Source organism: Chenopodium album, chromosome 2 (assembly GCF_948465745.1).
Source record: "Chenopodium album chromosome 2, dcCheAlbu1.1, whole genome shotgun sequence".
Classification (NCBI taxonomy): Eukaryota; Viridiplantae; Streptophyta; class Magnoliopsida; order Caryophyllales; family Amaranthaceae; genus Chenopodium; species Chenopodium album.
This window is the reverse complement of record NC_137835.1, coordinates 10,234,632-10,261,810: the sequence shown is the minus strand read 5'-3', so window position 1 is coordinate 10,261,810 and position 27,179 is coordinate 10,234,632. Positions and strand designations below refer to the sequence as shown.

Below are 27,179 nucleotides of genomic sequence, written 5' to 3'. Positions count from 1 at the left end.
TTGGCAATATATAATAGAGGACTGAGTTCTCAGCCATACTGTAAATTGTATCTTGTACTAGAGCTTGCTATAAAGACCCACAAATAAAATAAATATAAATACATACGTGACATTAAGAAAAGAAAAGCCCGTTACTAGACTAATTCAATATGAAATTACACAAATATGTCAATTCTCAATTGCATCCATTCCTACTTCTAAAAAAAACCACTACCATTGATAAAGGGAATAAGAATGTCATTTTCAGCTCCATAAAAATATAAATACAGCACAATGGAAGGAGGAGAATTATATTACAGGAAGAGCAAGTTTAATCGATATGAGAAAAAAATACCTCAAATCCAATTCTTGCAGGACATATTTAAATGTTATTTCTGTTGAAGTATCTTATAAATTTTCTGGGCGATTCTGTGACTTGTATATGCGGTACGCAGCAGCACACATAGTGGCATTGCCACAAACTGTCAAAGCAGCTTGAAGTGCCACCAGTACCTTCAAGCATTCAGACGAAAAAATTGTAAACTGTCATCAGTTAGCGTGATTCAGAATGAAGTCAGAGCAGTTCCCAATTTATTGCCAATGTTTGAAAAGGCATAGTTACCTCAAGTGACTCAGCATTGTAAAAGAAATGCCATGTACATGCACACATTGCTCCGCCAAGTAAGGGCACCTAAGCAATAATTAATATCCAAGGTTTTATAAGAGGGCGGTTATTGGCAACCAGTAAATTAAGATCAAAGCATCTAAAGGAAAATCTAATAATTTGAACGAGAGTCACAAGAGTAACTGAAATGTACGTATAATTTTTTTTATTTAAAGCAACTTATCCATTTTTCGATTTTAAATGAAGTCTTAGAATATTGCATCACCAATACAGACAGGTTAGCTCACCACTGGTCTTCTGAAATTAGTAACAGTGACTCAGTGAGTAGCTTAAAGCTTAGTCATAAGCTCTTTCATTTTATAGTCCTTTGGTAATTAATTATTCAAAGTTATTTCAGTCACAGCAAAACAATACGAACAAACATGGAAAATTGGAAACCACCCCAACTGCTAACAAGCCCCAAACAGCCAGAGTAAAGAATGAAAGGACTGCTAAACACCATAAGGCATGCTTGGAGGAAGGATAATGCATTTGAGCAGAAACAAAAGAGGTAAATAATTACTTGGAGAATGAATAAATGGAAGTGTGATATGAAACGAGGGTAAATATTACTCCTATAATGACGACTACCATTTTTCCCTCTTCTTCATACCAACACTATTTTATTCTCTTTACCACCATCTCCTCCCTCTAATAACTAACTCTTCTCATCTTCATTTTCCTTAGTTTGACTTTTTATCACCCCCTTAATGCATTACCCTTAATCCAACTATGCCCTTAGAAATAAAGCATGATTCTCTTACTATCTCCTCCAAAATTATTGACAAGTTTGAATGGACTCGACAAAGCCAACCATCCAAATTACTACATCACTGCTCACATATAAGCCTATACTTCTTAGCTCATTATAAGAGAAATTAGTGCTACAGAGCATGGTACAAACCCCCATTCAACAACTGAATTCAAGCATTCCAAAAAGCGACTCAATTCGGTGAACAATGCTACCTGGTTCAACAAGCCTATTACCAGCATCATTAATGGTATTTTTGCTTATTATTTGTAGTTCACTACAATTCCGGGCAGACCTAATTCTCTTTAGCATCCCATGTTCCTGTTCCCCTATCACGAATGGTAACATAACACATACCATGTAACATTGAATGAGATACTACTCGAATTTACAAATACCCAGCTATCATTTCCATCAAGGTAGAACATACAGGGTACAACTACAGAATTGGTGAAATTCATCATTCTAAAATTTCCAACTTAGCTAGAGAGTTATATGGCCCATGTTTATGACTTTGACCTACCTCAACACAAAGCACACTATCACCTAGTAAATTCTTTCAGGAATTAAAGAACAGTATATAAATTTCCCAACTAAAGGCTTCATATGCAATACATAACAATAAAAAACAGAGAAACAGATATATCTGATGACACTATAAGATCAGTTAATGTTCACAATGTTGGGTTCTTGACTTCTTGCTTCCTTTATATTGATAATATTGTTAGAATTCAGTTATATTGTTGCTAATCTTCATACTTCTTGATCTCTTGGACTTCTTAGATTAAAATCTAGACACGTTTATACTCATTCACTTTCAAACATAAGAGAAGCACGAGGTCTAACTAAACCAACATTCATATACAAGCCTTCGGGAATGTCCTGATCACTAAACTGATCCATAGCCTTGCAGGAATTTAAATCAATAGAACCCACTATCATGGATAACCTAGTCTCTTCCGACTAAATTAATTTTCGTCAGAAGTTTAATTTTCAGATAGCATCAGCCTATCAGGTGAGTCTTATACATAAACATCACAGACCATGATAATGAGGAGCGCGTAATGTCATAGATGATTTCATCTACGTAGTATTAAGCGTCTGGTTATGACAATGCTACATTTTCCTAATACTCCATATTATCATTAAATACCCTTCAAAGCAACGGTCATCACTATTCTACACCGCTATGGCTCCGTTTGCTTGGACAGAAACTATTTTAACTAAAAACAGTTTCCATGAAATATACTTCCCAAAGGAAAACGCAATTGAACATAGGTTTTCCTTCCTTTGGTTGTGTGGAGAAACGACTACTACCATCTCAACTCCATCTAGTAGTTAAGTGAGAAGGCAAGAAGCTGCCAGTCTATTAATATCTTTCTAGACACAAAATGCATCATCCCTTCCAAATTGGAGAGCAATGGTTCCACTAGTTGGAAAAGTAGAATTTCCATCCAAAATTTCTTTTCTTATCATCCGGTCTAATCCAAAAGTTGGAAAAAAAGATATCCAAGAATACACTTTCCTCCAAAACAAACAGAGCCGATATCATAACTCATAAGCACACACAAACATACATACATCATCACATCAGAGATTTAGGCTACACTGTCATTGCTGGATTGCAAGACCAAACCTCGTCAAATGCAATGGCAATGGCCTGATAATGTTGCAGCAGTTAATAATACAAAATAACCTAATCTTCAATGACAAAATCATACCCAATTCCATAGCATTGCAGAATCTAAAACAAATTGCAAGCTTAGTTAAGCTTCAATAACAAAATCACACACACATAATCATAGCATTGCTACGGAGTATAACTAAAAGCAAAGTTCGACAGCAAATTCTAGCATTGCAATAGTTAAACACACACATTTATAAAATTATGACAGCTTCAATGATAAATTCATACCCAATATCATAAAATATTAAACAAACTTACCATTCCCCAAGAGAGACCCTTCCAAGATTCATTGCCAGGCCTATCCCCATATTGCCAAACCAAAGCCATTGCTATCACCCTTAAAAACACAAAAAAGATTGATAATTCAGTATAAATCATCCGAACCCGATACGATGAACAATTAAACAATTTTAATATATGCAATCGTAAGGGCTAACTATAAGCATCAAATACATATCTAGGGTTACAAAAATCATTTTCCAAAATATAATTACACTATACAATTGCAGCAAATAATCAATAGAATCAACAAGTATAACACCAATTAAAATGATAATCAACAAAATCAAATAAAAGGGGGGCAAAATTGAGACCTGCTCACCATTCAGCAACACTGGAAACGTGGACAGCCCAGGTGGGGAGAGAGAGAGCATTGGAAGGTTCATGAAGCTCAATTGATGACAACAATGGCGGCGAAGAATCGGCGGCAATGGAAGGACCCACCAAAGCAAGAGCAACACCAGCGCTTAACAAAGCGGGTACCCATTTCTGATTTTTGCAAATGAAGGTGGTTTTCTGGGTTTGATTGGAGCAGGAAACAGTGGGTAAACGGAGATTTGAGTGGTTTTGAGGAGAGAGAAAACAGGGTATTGTAGAAGATGAAGAAAGGGGTGAATTTGAAGGAGAGAGTATTGAAGGAATGGATAACATGGTTGGCGTTAAGCTTGCCGGGAGTTTTTTTGCCCCCACTTAAGCTTGAGAGGACATGTATCTTTTGAACTTTCAAAGTGTACTTTGCTAATTTCCTAACTTGGGTTTGAATTGAGAAATTACAAGTTTAAGAGGATATTGAAGTCTTTTTGCACACTTCATTAGGAAAGCATATTTACATATCTAACTTATAGAAACAACACGCTAACGTCGTGTGTGATGTGTCACCCTTCTTTTAAAATGATTTGGTGTCAAGTGTGCGATACGTGTCATCAACCTTCTATTATCGCATTGAATTGTCCTAATGTTTAGTCTCTTTAAGAAACTATTTACTTGTCTAAATTTAATTTTCTGTAATAATATTTTTTTTTGCTTGAAAAAGTCTTCATATGTATAACCTTTATATATTTTCATTCACTTATTAATATTTTTCAACATTAACCCTTCTAAACTAATTTTGACCAAACTTATAATTTATGATGATTTGGGGTATCACCCGGGCTAATAATTAGATAGCTTTGTAATTGTTAATTGGTCGTTATCTCTCTTGTTAGTCCTCAATAATGGAGCTTGAATTCTTCAACAATGGAGGTCGAGCAAATCAATGGAGGAAGCAAACACCTATCATTTGGGGTTAAAAATGCCCTTAATCTTTATCCTTATTTTGAATATTTGATAGGACATGGCTTTTAATCTACCTTAATGTTACCACTAGTGGCGAATCTTGGGCTAAAAAAGACCTTAATCTTTACCCCTGTTTTGGACATTGTTTAGGACATGGCTTTTGATCAGCCTTAATGTTACCACCTGTGGCGGATCTTGGGCCAAAAAGTTAGGGGAGCAAGGTTTTATCCCCTAACCTTTTTGTTCAAAACTAACATTACTTGACCACTTTGCCACAATGATTTATATGCAATAAATAGACATCAAAGTACTTATAATGAACAACTCCAAAATACTTAAGGGGGTCAAGCCCTTGCCAGCCCAAACAAAGGCATGCCCCTGGTTACCACCAATGTCAAGGATGGCATGAATACATTTGAAGCGTGTATTGACAATATACTTGTGAACAAGTTATGAACAAGTTCGATTGAAAACCATTCATTAAATGAATGAATAACACATGATCAAAATGTTGTCAATGATTGATTCTAACTTGGACAATTTGTTCAATTTGGCTAGGCTCACAAGCAACTTGATTGTACTTGTTAAAAAAAAAAATCTTGTTATGCAATTAACATCTAGTTACTTATATAAAATAATTATTATTATAAACTATGAAGCATGATTTGATTTAGAGTCGAAATCAAATCCATAAGTGCAAAGCTCAAGTCAAGTCTAAACAATTTTAAATTTCAATGCCTCAATCTCAAATTAGCAATATAAATGGATATCAATTGTCAAATATTTTGGTTAAAATGTTAGGCTATTATCCAAAACTTGAGATTAAATCCTGTCTATATTGTTATTCTTACGACTCATTAAATTCAACTTAGCTCTTGTTTTTTTCTACTTCAAACCTTATTAATTCAATTAAGCAAATTACAATTTAGTTTAGCAAATTTCGATTCAAAAGAACGAGCCTTAATCTAGAGGTTTTGTTCTTTGATCTTTCTCAAAACAAAATTCTATATTTGGGCTCATTTGTTTAATTGTTTTCATCTTTCATTCTATTTTTTTTTTCTTTTTCTTTTTTTTTTTTTTTTTAAAAAAAAAAAAAAGTCCTCATTCTTGTTAGTTTTTCAATTTTAAGAGCATTTGAGGAAGAATTAAACACAATTATACTCTACTATATTCCTAGATTTCCTAGTACCAAAAACCGCAATTGACTCTTATAAGAGCATTTGAGGAAGAAACACAGGTTAAATTGATGTCGATTCTCAACATTCTTGGTATCTCTCTCTTCTTTTTCTCAACTTTCACCTATGGAAACGGGTCAGTCTTCTTTCTTCAACTCAAGTTTCATCCTTTTTTAGTTTCCAACTATAAAAATTCCATCTTGCTGCATTCAAATAATTTTACTGTAAATTGTGTTTAGTATTAGCATTATTAATTTTCCTTCTAATCCTAATTATTGTTAATTTGTTTTTTGAATACAATTATTTCGTTTGCTCCATATTTAATCATTTATTCGCTTGTAAATATATCTTAATCTACTGTTGCTAGAATGAAATTTATACATACTGTGAATTATTCACCCAAAAAATTAGATTTGTAACTTTGTTTAATTTCTTGCATTATTGGGAAGATTATCACCATTAATAATCAAGAAAAAGTAACCCCATAAATTCGTCATACTTTTTGCTAAATTGGGATTATTTGAAATGTCAATAATTTTCACCCTAGAATACTATAATGGTGTATTAATCTGGACTATCCATTGTAATTTTAGTGCAAGCTACTTTGGATATGTTTCTGATTATGTTCTTTTTATTTTCACTTTTTGGGTGAATTTGATGTCTGAGATATAAAACAATGATATGACACAGAGTTGATGAAAAGGAGTTGATTGTTGGGAAGGAATTGTTTAAGGAAAGTTTACCATTTCAGATGGGATCGCGCTATTATTTGCTTCGAGGGTTGAAACCTGATACTTGGTATGAAGTGAAGATCTCATATCCAGCTACTGTATGTAATTTATAACATGATTAACTTGTGTAGTTATCTGTGGGATATAGTTGATTTCGAGATTATTGATGGGTGTTGTTTGTGCTACAGACACCGGCTATGTTTTCTTTACAGTTGAAGAGAGGTGTTTCTGATGTTGGATTGAACAGGCTAAGGAAATTGCTCAACACTGAGAAATTGATTTTCAAGGCGGAGGACCTTGATGAGATCAATCGTCAGGTGTGTGTATGTTCATTGTATATTGATGGTGATCTCATGGTTTACTATTTTTGATTGTGGGTTATGGACAGGGTGGATTGTATGTTCTGATTACAGTGGAGCCTGAGGGATTTGTTGCAATACCTGGTGTTCAGGAAAGGGAGAATATCTTGTTCAATATAGGTATGCTGCTTTCTTGTCTTGGATTCGGAAAGAACAATTTATTATCATGGACTAAATCATGCTTATATATATATGTTTAGGATGCTTAGAGCTTATGTACATCCATTTATAAGCAGCTATTATGTTTTCTTGCCTAATTGTATGCCTATTGGAATGAGCTATTTTGTTCACCAGACTTGATGCTTCAGTTTCTGTGAAATGGTGAACTGACCAGATAAATTTTGCTCTTATGCTTCTTGTGCTACCTGTCTTCTATGTTTCATCCTTAAATTAACCCCTGTTGTTAGTTCATTTATTTCTGCTTGTTATGTGCCCGATACATAAACTTGCACCCATTACTCATCCTATCTCCTAACTATGACAGTTTGTGATGAGCTGATGTTGGGCATTCCCTGTAAAGCTTGGCTGGTTGCAGCATTCGCATTACTATGTGTAGTGGTGGGTTTTTCTGTGCCTCGATTTCTCCCACCTTTTCTTCTGCCAAGGGATCAAGATCTCAAAAGATCTGGGCAGTTGGTCACAGAAAAGGACTCCTAGCACTACCTAAACTTCTAGCTGATAATTAGATAGTCAATGGCCCTGCTTAGGGTAGATTGCATTTTTTGGTGTTTCTGAGGAAGTTAAGGAACGGTAAAGCCAAAGCCCAAATGAATGCTTTGGAGTGAAGGAAGCAGGAAACTAGAAAAATGTAATGGATGTCCACATGGAGCCGAGAATGAATGTTCACCAGAAGGGCTGAATTGTTCAAATCAGAAATGAAGCTACAGATTTTAAGTCGCTGGGAGATTTTTCTTTCAATCAAGCATTATAAACTGTAATATTAGTTTAGCTTCTTTTCACAAGATGCTACCATTGCTGTTAAACCATGTCTTTTTCACAGAATTATAGCTGATGGTGATAAAAAAGATTGATTGAATTTCATAACCAAAATTTATTGTAGCTGTTGAAATGATGCACTCTTTAACTTCCTTTCACTGTTACATTATTTTGTTCATCCAGCTACTATGTTCAGATTGCAGTGGTAAACTTCAATCTCTGTGTCAGAAACTTTTCTACATAGACTGTATTACCAATCCCAAGGACAGACAGGAAACATTTGTACAACTCAATACTGTAATACCTAACGTTCTTGTCTCATGCAATTTAGTAACATAATACGGATTTTTAACTAGAAAAACTTCCATTAAAATAGCACAACAGAACATATTGGATTATAATGCATATACTTAGCTCACTCTATAATTCATATGCTGCCTATGTCAAACGTAAAAATAAAAATACTTCATACGCTACATTAATTTGAGAATCAGCAATGTCTACAACAAAATACAAAAGCCAGAATGGTGAGAAGATTGGTATATAAAATTGTTAATAGGTTATAGGTGTTAGCACAAACAGGAGGCTAGCTGCTAGGCCAGTAGGCCACTGCCTAAACCTACACACTATCAGGTGTATAGACACCAATATTTCAGACACTTTGCTATTTAAACCTACTTTTTAGCAACCACAATCTGATCATCATAAACCATGGTTACTAATGCCTAATGTTATATACAAAATTAGAGAAGCACTACTGCATCAGCTCTCCCTGAACTAATAGGTCCAGCATGGGCTTCGTCTTCATCATAAAACTTGTATACTTATTCAGTTATTCCAGATGTCGATACAAACACGCCAGTTCTTTAACAACTTGTGATGGCACTTGTTCTTGAATCTATCACTTCTTCTTCTTAGCCCACAACATAACAAGAGAGAATCCCATCAAAGACATCATAACAGTCTGCAAAACAAAACGACTGTGAGTACGTGTGAGACATAAGACTTAATCAATTGATGTTTTGGAATATATTGAAGTTTATGCATCTCAAGCATTATAATAGTAAACGAGCAATTATGAGTTTTTTTTAATCAACTATAGAACTTGAGAAATGAATTACTATGCACAAAAAAGCTGGATGCCTTCCTACATCTACCACTGCAATCTGAACATACATAGTAGCCTTTACTCTAAAGGACACCTTGTTTCTAAGACTATTTTTGTCTCTTGCTCTTCTATTCTAATAGTTAAAGTTATAGTTGCATCCTAGTAAACTTTTTTCAGAATTCTATTAGGATAAACCATGTAGAATCTAGAGTCCACTAGAATCCCACTACACCGTATTTAATCAGGCCATCCCCATATGGGAAGAAATCTTTCCTTACAGATGCCGCTTGGTACCACTGGTAAGTAATGAAAACATAATCCACAACATCTGGCGGAATAGAGCTAGAGACTTTCCATTAAAATAGCTTTCTTTTGCAACTCTAGCATAGATAAGTAATCATGACTACATCTGCTTATAATGATATTATCCATAAAATTTCCTCCTCATTGTGATCTTGGGGAGCATTCAGTGGACAATTGGAGGCTCAAAGAGGCATTTCTCGTTAAGAGCCTTGTATGTCAGGTGAACAGAACAATGATGCAAATTATATTTCAGAATGGATCATAAGTTTTTAGGCTATATCTATGGAAATAAGCTGCTCTACGGAGTCCTTCCATGGCATCTTTGTTGTACAACTAAGCTTCATATTCAGACAGTTGTGTTGACTCTTTTAATATGCTATAGAAGGTTATACAGAAACCTTAATAAAAGTTTCTCTTTCACACACACAATATTGGAGATATTATAGCTGAATCACTATTTTTTTATTTAAACAACTGAGAAAGCCACCAAAATATATAATCCCAGTTTTAATTGCTAGAGCTAACCAACCTGCTGAGGTAAGATTTGATATCACATTGAGAGCAATTATATAAATGAAATCCAAAGGGCATAACAACATACATCCTCAAAGAAGAGAAGAAAGTACCCGGGGGGGGGGGGGGGGGGGGGGGGGGGGGGGGGGAAGGAGTGTCAGTGTGAAGTTTTAAGGCAAGGTTGTCACATGCATGTTTGTCTATTCAGTGTCAGAACTATTCAGTCACCTGCTTCGTATATATCTCAGAAAGTATACTATAACCCAGTTTATGAGTGACAGGACAAAACTTGGACTTACAGATATAGCAGGAGGAACTCCCACAACAGGATCCTCAAAAAACCGATTAGCAAGTGCCAGACCAAGAAGACTGCTTTGCATGCCTATATGGTAAAATTAAGTTAGTTTGATTAAAAGTTTTAACACATATAATATGTATTACATGTCGAAAGAAAAGATAAAGAAGAAATCAGCAGTGGAAGAAAGTGCATTACCTGTCTCATAGGAAAGTGTTCTTTGGAGAGCTTTCGCATCAGGTGTGTTATGAAATACCAAACCAGACATCACATAACCAGCAACAAATGCAGACAGGTGAAACATAGTTACAAGTAGAAGGATGGTCAATCCAAAAGGGGACATAACAGCATTTATATTGATAGCGAGGGGTGCACCAACACAAAGAGATGTTACAAAAACTGATAGCGGAGGCAGAAAGGGCCGTATTGCCTTGCTGACCTTAGGAAACAACCTGTACTAATGTATAAGAACTAATCACCAACAATAGCATTACAAAGGGTGTGAAAAACAGATGGAAGAATAACAAAGAAAGAAGTCAGGTTCACCTATTCAGAAGCAAGCCAGTTACAATAGGTGCTACTACAATCTGCATAATACTAGCCATCATTCCTTTAACGTCGACAGGTAATCTCTTTCCAATGAGAAGCAGTGATAGAAGGGGTGTCACAAATGTTGCAGAGGCTGTAGACAATGATGTCATAACAATGCTTAAAGGGGCCATTTGAGGGTCAGTTAAGAAAGTTGCATAATTTGAGAGTTGGGCCCCGCTGACACAAGATGTCAACATGATCCCAGCACCTGTAGGTACCAGTTGAAACATTAGTTACTATAACATGATACAAAGTAGCATACATTGAGAAACAAGCTGGAAGACTATTACCAACAGGAGTAGGGAGACCAAAAACTGTTACTGCAATAGTGCCAAATATAAATCCAAGCAGAGGCTTGACAACAAATTGCCCAATATAGCCAGCAAAAATGGCAGCAGGTCTTTTAAATGCTTCAAGGAAATCTTTCTCACTTGAATTTAGACCCACTGCAAACATCAAAAATCCCAGTGCAGGTGCGTAGTACCTATAATAATGTAATAAACACCATGAAGCAGTATATAGGTCAATAGGTGGGTGAAATCACAATTTAAAATTTTTGCACATCGAGTTTTCAGAATAAACCAGCTAAGTAGCTAACTGATTGTCTTTACTCTATAGTGTACCAAGCAGAATAATTTATCTAGATTGGTTTAGTGTTCCAAGTAGAGAAATTTGTATCTAGTGAAATCATTATCAGACTAGACTGTATTTAGCGTTCCAGGCAGAGAAATTTTTTATCTAGTGAACTCATCATCTGACTAAACTGTATGTAGCAGTTACAGGCAAAGAATATTAACAGCAAAAAACTTCAGATCTAACCATTGAGAATTACTGAACTCACAGCCAAGACAACTCCAGGACTGTATGTAATGTTCCCAAGCTGCTACCTTATGGATACACTTTTCCAACTTAATGATTACTTGCATTTTATTGCCATGCATGCTCATAACTAAAGTTATGCAAATACTCCATAGCAGTAAGCTGTTCCATTTAATCATTGGACCGAGACATGGGCCCAGTCTCTCATTTTTAATTTCCAATATAATGGAAAATTTTGAAAATCAGTAAGATTGTATAAACTTGTTGGTTATTGTTATTTTAATGTGGAAAAAAAAGAGGATACATTCTATCACATTTATGGGAGCACCCAACAAATAAACCACAAACTACAAAGCTAACTTCAGCAACATAAGATCACATATCAATATCAGAAGCAAAGATTTTCTTGTAAAGCACCAAGTAGAAAACAGTGGAAGGAAGGTTAACACTATTGCAACCAATAATATTCAAATATTAGATAATTTAGGGTTTATAATCTCAATTATATCAGCAGCGGAGGACTTCTATGCTTGGGAAGTGGAATATTTATTGAAAGGTGAATCACAGAAACCGTAAACAATTTTGAAGACTTGAACTGCCAAGGGTTTAGAAGACTTGCCCAAATAAATTGGCACAGCAGGATTAGAAATTGAAAAGATGGGTAAGTGTTGAGAATATAAAACATGGTTAAATAATGGTCGATTGACTAGCCTATAAAGTGTAAAGGATTATGAACCGACAAACCGTTTGGTTCAAGATGCCTTGCTCTGAAAGGTTTCAGTAGCAACTAGCAAGTGAATATATTTGCAACTTAAGGAGACCTGCTATGCCTGTGGTCATTGGACAATTAACGGTAAATTTGAAGCCAAAATTGAAGCTATTTGATGTGCTATGTCAAGTTTGGAGCAAGTAAGCTAGATACACAAAAGGAGAAGAGGCTACAAGGCGAATAATACTAATAAGGATAGCACGTGTTAGTGTGTTACACATGCCAAGAAGGACACTTAACCTTTCATTACAAAAGCTTGTCTTTAAAGAAAAGAAACAAAGAAGTAGTGAGCAGAACTCTAACGGGGTGTTTGGTTTAAGCATATTAGGTATAAGGTATGGGTTTGGAATGACCAGAACCCATACCTTGTGTTTGTTTCTAGAAATTTCATTTTTCAAACCCATACCTCAAACCCCCAAGGTATGGGTTTTTGAAACCCAAGGGGGGAGGTGGGTATGACTCATACCCATACATTTAGGTTTAAAATTAAAAGGAAAATTGTCATACCTGGATAAAAACCAAACACATGAAATCAAGTATCAAGTTCCAACCCCATACCACCTAGGTTTTTTCATTCCTCATTCCAAACTCATACCATTGTTTGAACCAAAAGCCCCCTAAGTCTTCAAGATGGAATAAGGATGATTTATACTAGAATTCAGTATGGGCATAAATAATCCCTAGTTCCCAACCCAATATTGTGATCCAAGGGTAAAGGATGGATGTTACTAGAATGTAGTTCAAGTCTTCAGCCTTCAGAATTGTCAACCTTGCATATTATACTTTAAGAATAACTTGACTGGTTTACTAAAGTCAATTAGGCATGGTGATCAAATTAAATAAACAGGTTGAAAAGTCCCAAAACTTACATATTTTGCATCTTATTTGAACTGTCAATGTCAAATCATGAATTAACATGTTTTATGGGCAACTTTTTTTGTCAAGAAAATTTACACAGGCAAACCTTTTGGTTTTACTACAGGTAGAATATGAAGAACAAGTGATATCTCATTCCACAGGTGTCTAAACTCTTATCTAGAAAAACAGGATGTGGTATCACTATGAATGTGTTCAAGAGAGAAAATGGAAAGGCTGTCTATCAGACCCACAAAAAACAGGAGCTATTTAATATGTAGTAGAATCTTGCATTCAAAAGGCAACAGAAACACATAAAGATACCAAATTAGACAAACAAACAAATTTAGACACATGGCTATTAAACACAGCACATACTTTTCTTCTCCAAATAAAAATTTGAAACAGGACAAACAACCACCTGTTGGTAAACCAAGTAAAAGAAGGAGGATAAGCAAGAGCAAGCAGCGTACTTGCAAGCACAACATGAGGCAAAAAAGAATTCGCTTTGCTCAAGATATTGGAAATGTCTTCTATCTTCTCAACCTCCTAGAACAAAAGAGAAATAGCAACAAATCAGCTACATAATCACCCTTCTAAACGCATCAAAATTCACATTGATAAATCCAAATCTCTAGAAGCAGTGTGATTTGGTCACACCACATCCACTATATAATATCCAGATGCTAGTTCAGCCATTCATTATGTGGATATCAATATGATCATCTGGCAATTCTATGACAGGAGAAATCATTAATACTTCCTCCGTTAATGGTTAATTGCAACAAAGGGGTATTATTTGTGAGATATAAAATACTTCTTTGTTGCAATTAACCATTAATGAAGGAAGTATACAGAATGGCATTATGAGGTCAGAATTGGTCCCTTGAAAAAAAAAAAAAAAAACCCTGCGCTTATAGTATTATCTACAATGTTGTACTCCATAACCGATTCCTAATTCTTGCAATGTTTCCCAAAAAATGATCAATCAGATTATACGCTTTATTTGATCAATGTGTCTCCTTTACATCATTGGACATTAATCAATACGGAGTATATCTTAATCAAAGTTTACATACTTGCAGGTTCTCTTCAGCTTCAACCATTTAACAAAAAAGTCCAATTCTTTCCCTTAACCCTAATCATTAGCCCCACAACAAACTATTCTATAGTATAGACATTGACAAATAATACTACTACTCCCCTAGAATTATAAGTATGAAACAAGAAACTAAAAAGCTCAAGCCATCAAACTGGATGACCGATTTTAAAAACAGCTTAATTTCTTGGAAACACTGTTAAATAAATTTTTAAAAGCACACTTTTCTTTGAATATTTTATACTGTACTCTGAAATTCTATTAGAAAACCCGTAAGCTCACGCCAACAGCGCATTTGTTCACAACCCAGAAACCAAAGGATATGCAATATGTGTACATTACACAACCAAAGTCAAAAGCAACACAAATCCAGAAAACATTATTCCTCCTACAATTAATCCCAATATTTATACATATCCATAGAAATTATTGGTTTCCAGCCTAAACCAGACAAAATACTTAACAAATATTACATACAATTAAGAATAGAATCTCATAAATTCAACTAATGATTAATAAGCTAATTAATTAAGCAAACAATTATAATTAAAAATTAAAATAATCAAAAGAAAACACAAACCTGAGGAACAACATTGGATTCTGATTCAAAATCTTTTGGTACACATTTAACCACCACATTACAAGAACACCCACCTATCAAAAAAAAAAAAAAAAAAAAAAAAAAAAAAAAAAAAAACCAATTAATTACTCTACTATAACTCAAATTTTCAAATTGAAATTACATATATAAGTAAGAGAAAGAAAGCAATTACATTTCATAATATTGGGGTTCAGGGCAAGAGAATTTGGACCTGTAAAATCAAATACAACATACATTATTAAATTATTTTTTGTTGAAAATATAAAAATCAAAGTGGAAAAAATTAATGGGGTTTGACCTGAAAGAGAAACACTGCATTTTGAGGAGAGGAGAGAGAGAGAACGAGGGAGTGAGAGAGAGAAGGATGAGCAACGATGGCGTTGAAATTGAAGGTGGCGAAGATGGAGGAGTTGTAGATTATTAATTGTTGTGCTCATTTTTTTTGTTTAGATTGAATTTTGGAGGAATAAGAAGCTTCTCTTTTTGTTTTTTATACCAATGCTTTTTTAACTTTTGGGATGATCTTCGGTTTTGAGTGGAGTTGAAAAAGGTTGTTGCTGTCTTTGTTATACGGATTACGGAGTACGAGTAGTCGAGTACTAGGGTGGCATGGCCGCAGGGGTGTATGATTTTAGGTTGCAAGGCACCCGTCTTAGAGTCGGTTCTCTTCAATTTAATTTCAATTCAGTTTACTTTTTAATTTTTCTTCTCTCATAAATGATTCAGTTTAGTAAATGAGAACAGGCTCTTAATCCTAATTATGTAGATATAGAGTTTAAATGGTTTGGGGTTTGAATCTTTTCGAGTATATGAGGGGTAAAATTTCTCTTATGTTTTCTCTATTCTCGAGTAAAATATGAATATTCCGTAAAATTTTGACGGATAGTTAACAAGTATGGATATCAAAAGTCATATTCATCGTGACTAATAAGTAGGTGGTGCATTTGGAATTATACTAGCTCAATTCTTACCCTTTAACTAACCTTATTGAATGTATAAATTTATTTTTTAGAAAACGTATACGTACTTTATAACTATACAGGTCGATGATTTTCTAAGCTAATTATATATTTGGTCAACCAATACTTAACACGTACTTTCTCTGTTCCAATAATATTCCAACAAGGATGAAATTACGCATCTTAAATCACATTTTATGTGTTAAATATATATAATAATTAACAATTTAAAAGTAAAATTAAAAAAAGTTGGTATTGTAAAAGTATTTTATGAGACAGATATATGAATATGTCACATGACTATATTTTGCTTAATGTCTATAAATCATATTATATGGGCAAAAAAGAGTGATGAATAGTGCAAAAGTCCACTTGTTACATTATTATTGGAACGGAGGAAGTATATTGTATTAGGTTGCAAGTGTGAGTTTGTTGTCCCACATGGAAAAATTAAAACAAAAAACAATTAGTTTATACCTAAGTAGGATACTCCTGTTGTCATATGGTTTTGAGATGGAACCTCACTTGAGCTTCTCTCCCCAATTCCTAACATATAAGTCCTAGAAGTCTATTAGTGGTTGGGATGAATATTTTGTATGAAAGAATTAAAATGACAAAAGTTTAATTATGAAGCTATAGAGTATAGAAGAATTCTATGAAACAAAGATTTTTATAAATAAAAAGGAGGCCATGGTTTGATTATCTTTTGACAAATTTCACCAATGAAAAATGTTTCAATCATCACGTAGCGTTACTCTTTCTTATTGAGTATTCCATCAATCCCTTAATATTTTCTCTATTTTCCATCTAAAAGTCGTAGGAAAAACTTATGTTGATTTCATAACATCAATTTCATATTTTTACTAACTCGTAGTTGAATTGAAAATATTAAAAATCAAATGTTCTCATGGAAATTTTGAAAAATTATTACAGTATATATATCACACCTATTAAGCTACAAATGCAGTTTGGTGCAATCAGATTTGTACCTAAAAAACCTTGCTTATATATAGGAAAAAATTACTAAGATATTCTTTTGAACTCAAATACAAAGTAATGAAGTTGAATAGGACGGTTAAATTAAAAAACAAGTTCGTTGAGACAACATAACATAATTTAAAGATGACGGTCGAAGATAGTGATCTTGAAAAGTTTGAATTTATAAATAATTGTTACAAAGATTTTTTAAATGGGGTGAGGATAGTTAGATGATTGTGATGTTTTATATTATTATATATTTTTATTAGGAGTATTTTTTATTTTAAAATTACTTAGTTTAAAGCTAACAATTTTGTTTCTTGCATTTCTACTACGCCTACAGTCATACTCTACTCCTCATAACAAAGTTTATTTTAATCTTATACAACCCTATTTTATTACTCCTTGTGCTTCACAAAGGTATTAACACTTACTCCCACTATCTCTTAAAGATTTTTTTTTGAGGGAAACTATCTCTTAAAGATTAAAGTATATTGTATATATCCATTTTTTTTTTTTTTTTGATAAACTTGTGTTTTGACACATATGTTAGTCAAACGATTGTAATGTTTTTAGAATGGAGGAGTGTTACTACTATTTAGACCTATTCACTTCACCTAAAGTAATTTTAGTTCTACTCGTATAAAAATAGTTTCATTTTAGTAAAAATGAGTTCAATTCAGTATAAATCAGTATTTTTAAAGAAGATATATAATAGAAAATCAATACACAGAAAAAGAAAAATTCAATTCAATACAAATAATTTTAGTTTAATAAAAACAATTTTAGTTCAACAAATACGGAGGGATGTAAAATGCATAAATGGATAAAATGTATCACATCATTTTTTTTTTTAATTTAATTTAATTTATATTTAATTTGGAGGAATGTAAAAATGTAAAATGTACAAATGGATAAAATATCTAGTGGGCAAAAAATCAATAATGAGCGTGGTAGTGGATGACAGTAGTCAACCCAACTTAATCACAGTTCATTTTGGATCTTTCAATTCGTACCGTTTAAGGGACGGTCCACTTCCATGGGTCCCACTTCACCGTTTTCCTGTACACGTGTCTTATGCCTGAGTCTATATCCACGTGTCATATAATAATAGGACATAGAACACTTACTTGCGACGTCGTTTTCTTCCTTTTCTTTTTCTATTGTGCCAATTTGGGAAATTCATTTTCATTCGAATGAAATACGATAGGAATAATAGGATATTCTTAGATTTTTTTAAAAAAATTTGTTTTGAAAGAACAGATTTTATTTTTGACGAAGACTGGTTTTGATATTTTTTTTGACTTTTGTTAATAAAGAATATAAGGCCGTCTAATTTTTATTGTAAAAATAAATTATGATTGTTGTACAAACTTTTTAAAACAAATTAGCATCTTTCTAACATTTTCTAAGCAAATTACAATTACCCGTTAAAAACATCTTAAGAAAGAGAGATACAACTAATGCTTAATAGAAATTAATACTCGTAACATTATATAAGAAACTAAAAGCAGTGAAAATATGAAAAGTTTGTTAACTTGTTGTATTTACTTCATTATTAAGAACACAAAATACTTGGATAATGAAATTTGAAATTGTTTATGTAAATTTAGTTAAACCATGTACTGCATAATAGATGACCTTGAGTCCTTAATTGATAGAAAGAAGCAAAAAAAATTATAAGGTTTTTCTCTTGGAAATTTGGTTATATATGATGATGTATTTATAAATCTGAAATGAAAATTTTCGAAAATTATAAGCGGTCTTCATTTTTAATTACTCATCACAACATTTAGGTTTGAATTTAGTTTTGTTATGAAGATTTATGGATAGTGAATGAAAATTAATAAGCTAACTAATATTATGTAAGTTGATAAATTGATGTACTTTTTAATTATTGCTTGTGAGGCAAAAAGATAGAAATTATACAAATGGAGTTAATTAATTAAACTAATAGTGATCTCGTATTCTGGTGTCAATAATAAAGAAAATGTTTGTATATATTCATAAATGGGCAAAAAGTTTTTTAAAAAAAATTCAAAAATATAAGAACATATATGTAGTATACAATACAATACATAGAAGTTTATATAATCACAAACTATTGCGTCAGTCTGGACTGACAAAACGCGGATTTTGATAGCTGGATCATTTTCTCTATTGGCTGGATGAAGCATGATATCCTTTATTGGCTGGATGATAACCTCTATTGGCTATATGATATCCTCTATTGGCTGGATGATATTTCTGCTGGCTGGATGATATCCTCTATTGGCTATATGATATCAATTATAATTGTGTTTATGATATCCTTCTTTGGCTAGATGATATCCTCTATTAGCTAAATGATATTATGGCCGGATGATATCCTCTATTCGCTATATGATATATCATTCAGCTAATCTAATATATATATATATCATATCATATAACTAATATATAAAACTAAACTTTTAGCCGGGCGACGAGATAACGACTTTCAATTTTTCGCCAAGTGTCGCGCCACGTAGGATAGAGTTATATAGAATTCAATTTGTAGGATAAAAAAATTAATTTATAATTCTATTTTCAATCAAATTTGGATAGAATTTTAGGATAAAATTGTTAATTTAGAGTTTTATTTTCGATAAAGTAACAATATTTCATACGTACAAATTAAATTATAATTTTATTAAAAAAAATTATAACACTCATAAATTATCATATAAATTTATTTTTTGTATCATAGTATTTTTTTTTTGGAGCAAAGGGTTTTTGGAGCAAAGGAATAAGCTCAAAGTGCACCACATCCATTATTTATAATATATTTTAATCAATTAAAACAACATATTTTACAATCTAATATAATTTTATTACTGTGTGTAGACCTGTCAATCGAGTCGGGTCACGAGTCATTTCGGACAGGGTCATTATTTCAGGTTACGGGTCAAGAAATGTTTTTCACCAATGTTATTATTATTAGTCATTACATGCCTACTATATAGTTTAAATCATCACAAAAACACATAAATTCCTAACTAATTTTGTATCAATGATATGTTTTAAAATTTGACATATAGATTAAAAATTTATCTTAAAATTCAATAAACAACCCGGGCATCGCACGGGCACAAAACTAGTATATATATAAAGGGGAGTTTTTCCCGAGTTTTTAGAGAGCCACATAGGATCTAATTTTCATAGTGTGCCATGTAGGATTATAAATTTTAGTAGTAACCAATTAAATAGGAGATTATTAAAATTTTTTATAATTAAATAATTCAAATGTCACGTAAACAAAATTGGCGAATGAGATTTTCCAATTTAAATTAATTAAATATAAAGTATTATCTTTTCATATTAGGAATTTTATCTAAATATATAACAAATTTTAGCACATAAATATATGTATAAAAAAAATTATTTTTAAAAATTCAAACAAATTTATCCAGCTAAGTGAGGATATCAAAATTTGCACTTCGTCAGTCCGGATTGTATACCTTCTCTTATATATACGTAGTATATATATTTTTTAAGGCAAATACCTTCTCTTATATAATTCACAACAAAACACTACTATCCACTAATTACATGCAATGTCGAGCATAAACAAAATAACTACCTTCAATGAATGTATTGACTTAAATTTAAAAGCTCATGTCAAACCTTACAATTTAACATAAAAACCATGATAACTTGAAACAAAATTACCCAATCTAAAAATGAATTAACCTAAGCTTATAACTAAAAAAGATGAATTGATTATCCGAATTTTGTTTTCGATAAAAACCATTGCATTTCATCTATCCCTTAGTAGATTCACAACTTTTAATCTAGGTCAGCCCCAAATAAAATTCACTCATAATTTTTTTTTTTGAAATAAAATTGATTCATAAATAAGTCATACGACATCTACAAATACAAAGAGATTTAGATCTAACAATTACGTAATAATTGAATCAGATAAAAACATTCTGTAAGCAAAGCTATGATCGTTGTTGCAAATCGTACATTCTTCATACTCTCTTTCATATCGCTGTGATTTACAGCCTTCTTCGGCGAGGGGGTCTATCGATCTGTTGTAGCCGTGCAGAAAATTTCCGTTTGATTAGTTCGATTGTTGTCGAAATATTAATCTCTTTTTCAATCCCGCACAAAATTTTACCCATGAAACAACTCTATAGCAATCCATGAAATAAAAAAGCAAATCCTCCCTCAAAAAAGAGAAGAAAAACCCGGTCTTTTGAAGGAGCCAAATCCTCCTAAAGAGGAAGAAAAACCCTGTCTTTCGAGGGAGAAATATTCCTCATAGAAGAGGAAGAATTATTATAAACCTAAAGCAAGTTTTGGCACAAAAGAAACAACGATTGAGGCTTTTCACCGGTAAATCCGATGGAAGCCCCTTCAAAATTCAACAATGGAGGCTAGGGTTTTAGAGAGAGAAGAGAGAGAAAAGAGAGGCTAGGGTTTTTTTTTTTTTATTTCAAATACAGTATAACTTAATAAATTCACTCATAATTATACACAGTAAAATTGTAATCTTATTCCACATAAATAGTGCAAAAAAAGCAACCAATTAATCTATCATTAGCTCCTATATAACAAAAGAGTATTCTAGAACTATCTAATAATGATAAAGGGTAGCAAATTACTTTTTTTTTTTAAAGGAAAGGGGTAGCCAATTACTAAATCACTAATTTTTTTTTAAAAATAAAATTCTAAGCAATTCCTTAACCAAAAAAAGTGAAAATTCGAGTAAAATTCGGACTAATTCACCTTTACCCCTATTAAAAAGGAATTTCCTATGCGAATATTATCTCCTCTCAACATCCAAAAAATTAAATTCAAAATAAAAGGTTGAACATCATTAAATTATACTTTTTATCAATTAAAAAACATTATTGATTAATAATAAACACAAATTCACTTTTTTTTTTCTTCAATAATAAAAAAGAAAAAAACAAACACAAAAAATTCACAAATATACAAAAATGCAAATTGCAACAAAAAGAAGAGGGAGAAAAGGTGGGGGCATAACTTGCTAAATTATTTACTTTAACAGTTTAACTCATTCATTCATTCATCCCAAAATTATTTCCTCAATATTCATTGATTCTCTCTCCTCCTTCATCCTTCCAACGGTTGATTATTTCCCCAATTCAATTCCAATCTCAATCTCAATTAGGGTTTCAAATTCATCGGAGATTTCTCAATTGATTACAAGTGGAAACCGAATTAACCGGACGATCGCCGGCAGAGGTGATGACTTTTGTCGGCAATGATGACAACAGCGACGTCATCGCAGTGCCGGAGCTAACAACGTTAAGAGTCTCCGACAAGGATGAGTTTTACGTTAATTTAGTTCAGTACGAGGAGGAGGAAGAAGAGGGTGATTCAGTGGTGGAGGATCATTGTTTGTCGGAACCTTCAACACCCAGAATACGATGTTGTTTCATCTGTAAATGGATTAAATTTTTCTTATTGTTCGTTTTTTTGGGTGGTCTTGCTCTTGTTGTTATCAAATGGCTTGGACCTTTTGCAATGGATAAGGTATACGATTTTTCTTTGATTTTTTCCTCTGATATTTGGTTTTTTATTTCATATGTCAAATTGGGTATTTTTTTTATAAGATTATTGGAATTCTATTCAAGAATTTGCTTACAATTTGGGGGAATTGATCATAATTTATACATATTATAATTATAATTGTTGTTATTTGATTCGATTTGTTGCTAAATTTGTCAGCTCAACAGAAGATTTAGCTGATTTACTTTTTTCTTTCCCCCTTTTTTTTTATAGATAAGATTTTCATTTCTGGGAATTCTGGGTGTAATTTTAATAATCTTTTATGTGATTAAGATTATTATATTACTCCGTACTTTTTATATGTGGTCTGATTATTGCTGTAATCATAGTTTAATTATATCCGTACTTTGGAGTTTTGTTCTTTAATTGCTGGGAAGAAAACAACCTGAATCCGAGTATATGAGGTTATATGTACCCAAATTTAATCTTAGCGACTTAGTCAGCTCAATAATAGCTGAGAGGCGGTTTCGAAAGGTAATGGATGAACAAAAGAGGTGGATTTATATTGGGTAGTGTTTGTGATTTAGTCTCATTCTAGTGTATGACTGACTATTCATAACTTTTTGATCTGTAAACCGAAGAACATGAAACAAGATGATGATTGATTTTGGGGAGAGGTTTTAGAAGTATAAAACTGGGAAGGAGATTCAGACTAGGACTTGTACGTAAGGAATAATAATTATGTGCAAGTTAAAATCATAGATAGCAGATTAGCAGCATAGCACCATAGCTACAATATTGAATGTTGTTTGTTCCATGATCACATTGATGAATCGTCAATTTTATTAGGAAGTGAAGTGTCAGGGCTTGCAATAGGGGAAGTAAGTAGTTGATAAGATACAAGATACATGCTTGAGGCTATAGATTGTTTGGAATGAATTTGAATATCCATCATGTTGGTTGGTGTTTAAGGCTGAAGGGGGAAGACATAATCACCACTGGCTGGATAAATAAGAACTTGATGGAACAAGAAGGGCTAGCTATAGTTTTTTTTTGAACTAGAATTCTCTTGTATATGTATTGAACATTTACAATAATTGCAAAAACTTGGTGATCAAAATTTTTCAAAAATATTACAATTAGGAAAAGCCTTGGTGACATTTTTTTTCAGTTTTTCCTAGTAGCATGGCAGCATGTTCTCAATCATTGATGTGGAAATAACTGTACATCCCTATTGTTTGAGTTCTTGCATCTTATGTTCTCACAAAGATAAATATTTTCTTTCTGCAGGGAATAATTCCTATTCTAAACTGGGAGAGAACGTCATTCAGTACCCCTATTCTGGCACTTATAATCTTTACTTCCGTAGCATTGTTTCCTACCATTCTCTTGCCATCATCCCCTTCCATGTGGGTGGCTGGGATGACTTTTGGTTATGGATTCGGCTTCCTGTTAATTATGCCAGCTGTGTTCATTGGTGTTTCTCTGCCGTACCTTATTGGTTCCCTCTTCTACCACAAAATCCAAGTAAGTGTTGGCTGTAACATTGGATATAAATCCAAAATATACCTAAAAATGGAACTTGTCTTGTTCACTTGTATGTCATTTGCTAATGCTTTCGCATGCTTGAACAGAATTGGATGGAAAAGTATCCAAAGAGAGCTTCTATCATAAGACTAGCTGGTGAAGGAGAATGGCTTGATCAATTTCGTGCTGTGTCATTGATAAGAATTTCTCCCTTTCCCTACATCATATACAATTACTGTGCTGTAGCAACAAATGTCAAATATGGGCCTTATATTTTGGGGTCAGTGCTGGGAATGGTGCCTGATGTTTTGGTTGCACTCTACACGTAAGTTATTTCTTTGGCTGTCTAGGAATGTTGCTTTGTTTTGGTCATATAAAGAGGTCCTTTTTCTTGGAAATCATTCTTCCGTGTTTGTTCCACTGTATTATGTTTTTGTATGCTGCTTCATCTCCATGAATTATGTCATTATGTGTCTCTGTTTGCAGGACTTCTAGCTATTTGTTTTAGTTACTGGATTTTCAAATAAATGATTCAATAGAAATATTGTAAACCTTAGTGCATTTTTTTAAAATTATTTATCACCTTACAAACTTGCCCTAGAATAGCTTCCAGCCTTATTTAGATTCTGATAATGAATTCATGGTAGCAAATCAGAAAATTTGGGGAAATAGCAATGCCTCTGCTGTCACAGTTTAGGGAGGTCATGATGTGGGCAGCCTTTCTAGTAACCAATTTTAGACCACTAGATTGTGGTTTAAACCCATATGAATAGAAGTGCAAATTAATGGCTTCCTAATGTGAGTAATGTTTTGGTACCAATACCAGGCCAGTATGTGGCTGTCTGGCGTAGTCGTCTGCTTAATTTTGATGTCAATGATAATTTATTAGAAGGTTTGCCATTTTTTTATGCCAGCATAAAAATGTATAAGTCCCTTTGACTTAGAGTTAGTTCTTATGGTATATTGCTCCAATCTCAGCGGATTTGATTGGAGTAACTGTTATTATGTGTTTAAATGAAAAAGGTATAAAATGTGTTTGGGATGGTATACTGTATACATGGAAAAGTCAATCCTCAAGCTATTCATTAAAAAAAATGGCATGGTTGATCTTACTCACATCTGGCTTTTTGACCGATGTCTGCCAAGGAATTTGATTAGTAATACTGCATCTTGTGAGCGAGATACTTGTGGCATTTTAGACATAAACTTGCAACTTATTGACTACTAATAGATGATTCATGTCATGCAGTAATTTTATGTGTAAACCTTTTATGGTGATCGTTACCTGTTATTTTCATTCGCAATGCTTAATTATATGCAAATTCTTGTTGGGAAAACTGATTTCACTGTAAACAGATTCACTATATTGTGTCAAGTTGCTTAAAAGATGATTTGACCATGTGCGACATGAGTAAGATTATATTCAAGGTGTTACTTTGCCCTCATTTTAAGGGGGTAAGTGGTGAGTTGGGTGTACTTTAGGAGGAACACATTGATTATCTAGGGGCTTGTAGTCATGTGTTTAGGTGCATAAACAATATGTTATGCTTGCTCTTTTCTAGGTACATTTCTCTTTTTAAAGGAAGATTGCAGGGTATTTCAGAGACGTGTTTGAATGCTCAAACATATGTATTGTTGGCAACACTTGTATAGAGTCATTTTTCACATCTTTTGAACAAGTCTCTAGAGGACAGTAGATAAACTCTACTCCATGTCCACATGATCTGATTGAGATATTGTTGACGAGCTTTATCCTTTTAGGGTGGCCAGCTATGTGGCCCTTCAAGTCCAAAAGCGTACTTTTTATCGTGAGGTTTACATGAATTCGCCATTCTCTTTTGTGGGCTCAGCATATGCTTATTGCGGGCTTAGACATTGTTGCATTTATGTACTTCAGTGAATAGCAATCATGTGGACAAAATCATATAATAGCTTGTGTACTTTAGTGAATAGCAATCATGTGGACAAAATTATATAATAGCTTGCTAGACTGCTCAAGGCTGGAATTTGAGGATTGGGGATCATGTAAGTCTAGAAGAAGCTAGTGGTTCAACGTGCACATTAATCGATAAAAGAAATAAACAAGTAAATGTGGTGTGTGATAAATCCTTGAGAGCGACTCATCTTTCTGTAATTGGTTTAACATCTGATTAATTAATGCTCAAGAATAACCAGTCTTCCTGTGAGAAATTATAAAATTCAGCTTTTACCTGTTTGTTAAAGAGGACTACTGTCATCTCATAAAATGGGTCCAGTAATTACCATTTTGATGAAAAGCTTGAAGGAGAGATAGAAAATTAGAGGTGGTGAGATGATAGTAATTTATATCAAGCATAGTGAAGGGAAAGAAATTATCTAGAGGATTTTGAAACTGATAAGGTAGGTTCTAATTGTACAGCCTTTCGACTCTCTGCTAATCTAGCTTTGCAGATGAGCTTATGGTGATTTGGTGAATGTCATCTTAAGCCTTTTTTGACCTTCTGTTTTTCTTTGTCCTGAATCCTCTTTTCTTTATTGTTATTATTCCAGGTCAGTTCATGCACAAGTAGCAGAATGAGCCTGATTAGAATTGTATTTCTTTCTGTTTTTGCAGTGGTATCTTGATCAAGACATTGGCAGATGCATCTGACACAAAGCATTCACTCTCAGCACAAGAAATTATTATGAACGTTGTTGGGTTTGCTGCCACAGTTGCTACCACAATCATCTGCACGATTCTTGCAAAGAAACGGCTCAAGACAATGCCAATTGAAGATGAGCCGCTTCTGCAGTAATTAACTTATTTTAACAAAGAGTTTGAGAGATTCCATGTGCCAGCATGTAATTGGTATTGTACAGTCGAGGGAGATTTGATTCTGGAGGATGACATACAGAGGACAGAGTCACGAAAGAGAAGACTCTGAACAACATGACCAACTACACTATATGTTATAGATTCTTTTGCAGGAGATGGTATTCTTTGTTGTTCTGCCAGTGTCTTTGTGTTTTGATCTTCATATGCTGCACTTCAAAAACTAATATTGTACATAACGGCATTTCTCTGCTATGGAGTTGCAGCATGTTGATCATGTTTCTATCTTCTGTATCAACTACTCCTTATCAATTCTATATATTTTTTATCACGTGTCCAAGATTTGGAGCCCATATTTGTTTGCAGCTGCTCACCTGTTGTCAAATATAAATATTACTATCGGAAGAAGGTATATATAAAATACAAGTTTTCTGAGAAAATACGACATTAGTGTTTATTATGAATTTATGACTGTATGGCTGTATAATAAAACTCGGGTTACTTTATGATTTGTTGGTTAGCCTTTTAAGCAACTTATGTGACTTTTTAGTGATGTAGGATTGTAGGTGGCATCGCATTCATGAAATGCGGTGTGATTAGAGTCACTGATTGACTTAGACCTGTGTTTCG

The 27,179-nt window shown here is 33.3% G+C and overlaps 4 protein-coding genes across 6 annotated transcripts; 2 read left to right on the top strand and 2 right to left on the bottom strand.

The window, feature by feature from the left end:
• Positions 1–135: 135 nt before the first annotated feature.
• LOC145595808 (uncharacterized) lies at positions 136–4,135 on the bottom strand. Of its 2 annotated transcripts, none has more exons than XM_081652235.1 (4): positions 3,683–4,135; positions 3,340–3,418; positions 602–670; positions 136–492 (listed from the first exon to the last, which is right to left on the bottom strand). In XM_081652235.1, exons 1-4 carry the CDS (start codon positions 4,009–4,011, stop codon positions 388–390), a joined length of 582 nt encoding a protein of 193 aa, XP_081508361.1. In that variant the 5' UTR covers positions 4,012–4,135; the 3' UTR covers positions 136–387. The 2 variants fall into 2 exon arrangements, with proteins under 2 accessions (XP_081508361.1, XP_081508369.1); XM_081652243.1 differs by having other exon boundaries at positions 3,675–3,813.
• Positions 4,136–5,781: 1,646 nt separating this feature from the next.
• Positions 5,782–7,961, top strand: LOC145582777 (uncharacterized). 2 transcript variants are annotated; one of them, XM_081639798.1, is made up of 5 exons: positions 5,782–5,946; positions 6,501–6,639; positions 6,730–6,858; positions 6,930–7,020; positions 7,385–7,961. In XM_081639798.1, the coding sequence occupies exons 1-5, from the start codon at positions 5,882–5,884 to the stop codon at positions 7,555–7,557; spliced, it is 597 nt and encodes a 198-aa protein (XP_081495924.1). In that variant the 5' UTR covers positions 5,782–5,881; the 3' UTR covers positions 7,558–7,961. The 2 variants fall into 2 exon arrangements, with proteins under 2 accessions (XP_081495924.1, XP_081495932.1); XM_081639806.1 differs by having other exon boundaries at positions 5,825–5,946; positions 6,562–6,639.
• A 325-nt stretch (positions 7,962–8,286) lies between these two features.
• On the bottom strand, positions 8,287–15,347 carry LOC145595796 (putative sodium/metabolite cotransporter BASS6, chloroplastic). Its single transcript, XM_081652224.1, has 9 exons — positions 15,088–15,347; positions 14,962–15,000; positions 14,769–14,842; positions 13,511–13,638; positions 10,937–11,130; positions 10,602–10,854; positions 10,254–10,507; positions 10,060–10,142; positions 8,287–8,800 (listed from the first exon to the last, which is right to left on the bottom strand). The coding sequence occupies exons 1-9, from the start codon at positions 15,224–15,226 to the stop codon at positions 8,738–8,740; spliced, it is 1,227 nt and encodes a 408-aa protein (XP_081508350.1). The 5' UTR covers positions 15,227–15,347; the 3' UTR covers positions 8,287–8,737.
• A 6,417-nt stretch (positions 15,348–21,764) lies between these two features.
• LOC145595788 (uncharacterized) lies at positions 21,765–26,880 on the top strand. The gene is made up of 4 exons (XM_081652212.1): positions 21,765–22,255; positions 23,522–23,758; positions 23,866–24,083; positions 26,352–26,880. Exons 1-4 carry the CDS (start codon positions 21,968–21,970, stop codon positions 26,530–26,532), a joined length of 924 nt encoding a protein of 307 aa, XP_081508338.1. The 5' UTR covers positions 21,765–21,967; the 3' UTR covers positions 26,533–26,880.
• The last annotated feature ends 299 nt before the right edge of the window (positions 26,881–27,179 follow it).

Coding starts and splice junctions, on each gene's coding strand:
- LOC145595796 (XM_081652224.1), bottom strand. CDS start 15,226: ATGAGCACAACAATTAATAATCTACAACTCCTCCATCTTCGCCACCTT. Junction 14,843..14,961: donor GAACCCCAATATTATGAAAT/GTAATTGCTTTC, acceptor TTTTTTTGATAG/GTGGGTGTTCTTGTAATGTG. Junction 8,801..10,059: donor GAGTTCCTCCTGCTATATCT/GTAAGTCCAAGT, acceptor TTTGTTTTGCAG/ACTGTTATGATGTCTTTGAT.
- LOC145582777 (XM_081639798.1), top strand. CDS start 5,882: ATGTCGATTCTCAACATTCTTGGTATCTCTCTCTTCTTTTTCTCAACT. Junction 6,640..6,729: donor AGATCTCATATCCAGCTACT/GTATGTAATTTA, acceptor TTTGTGCTACAG/ACACCGGCTATGTTTTCTTT. Junction 6,859..6,929: donor TTGATGAGATCAATCGTCAG/GTGTGTGTATGT, acceptor GGTTATGGACAG/GGTGGATTGTATGTTCTGAT.
- LOC145595788 (XM_081652212.1), top strand. CDS start 21,968: ATGACTTTTGTCGGCAATGATGACAACAGCGACGTCATCGCAGTGCCG. Junction 22,256..23,521: donor GACCTTTTGCAATGGATAAG/GTATACGATTTT, acceptor TTCTTTCTGCAG/GGAATAATTCCTATTCTAAA. Junction 23,759..23,865: donor TCTTCTACCACAAAATCCAA/GTAAGTGTTGGC, acceptor ATGCTTGAACAG/AATTGGATGGAAAAGTATCC.
- LOC145595808 (XM_081652235.1), bottom strand. CDS start 4,011: ATGTTATCCATTCCTTCAATACTCTCTCCTTCAAATTCACCCCTTTCT. Junction 671..3,339: donor AGGGTCTCTCTTGGGGAATG/GTAAGTTTGTTT, acceptor ATTATTGCTTAG/GTGCCCTTACTTGGCGGAGC. Junction 493..601: donor ACAATGCTGAGTCACTTGAG/GTAACTATGCCT, acceptor GAATGCTTGAAG/GTACTGGTGGCACTTCAAGC.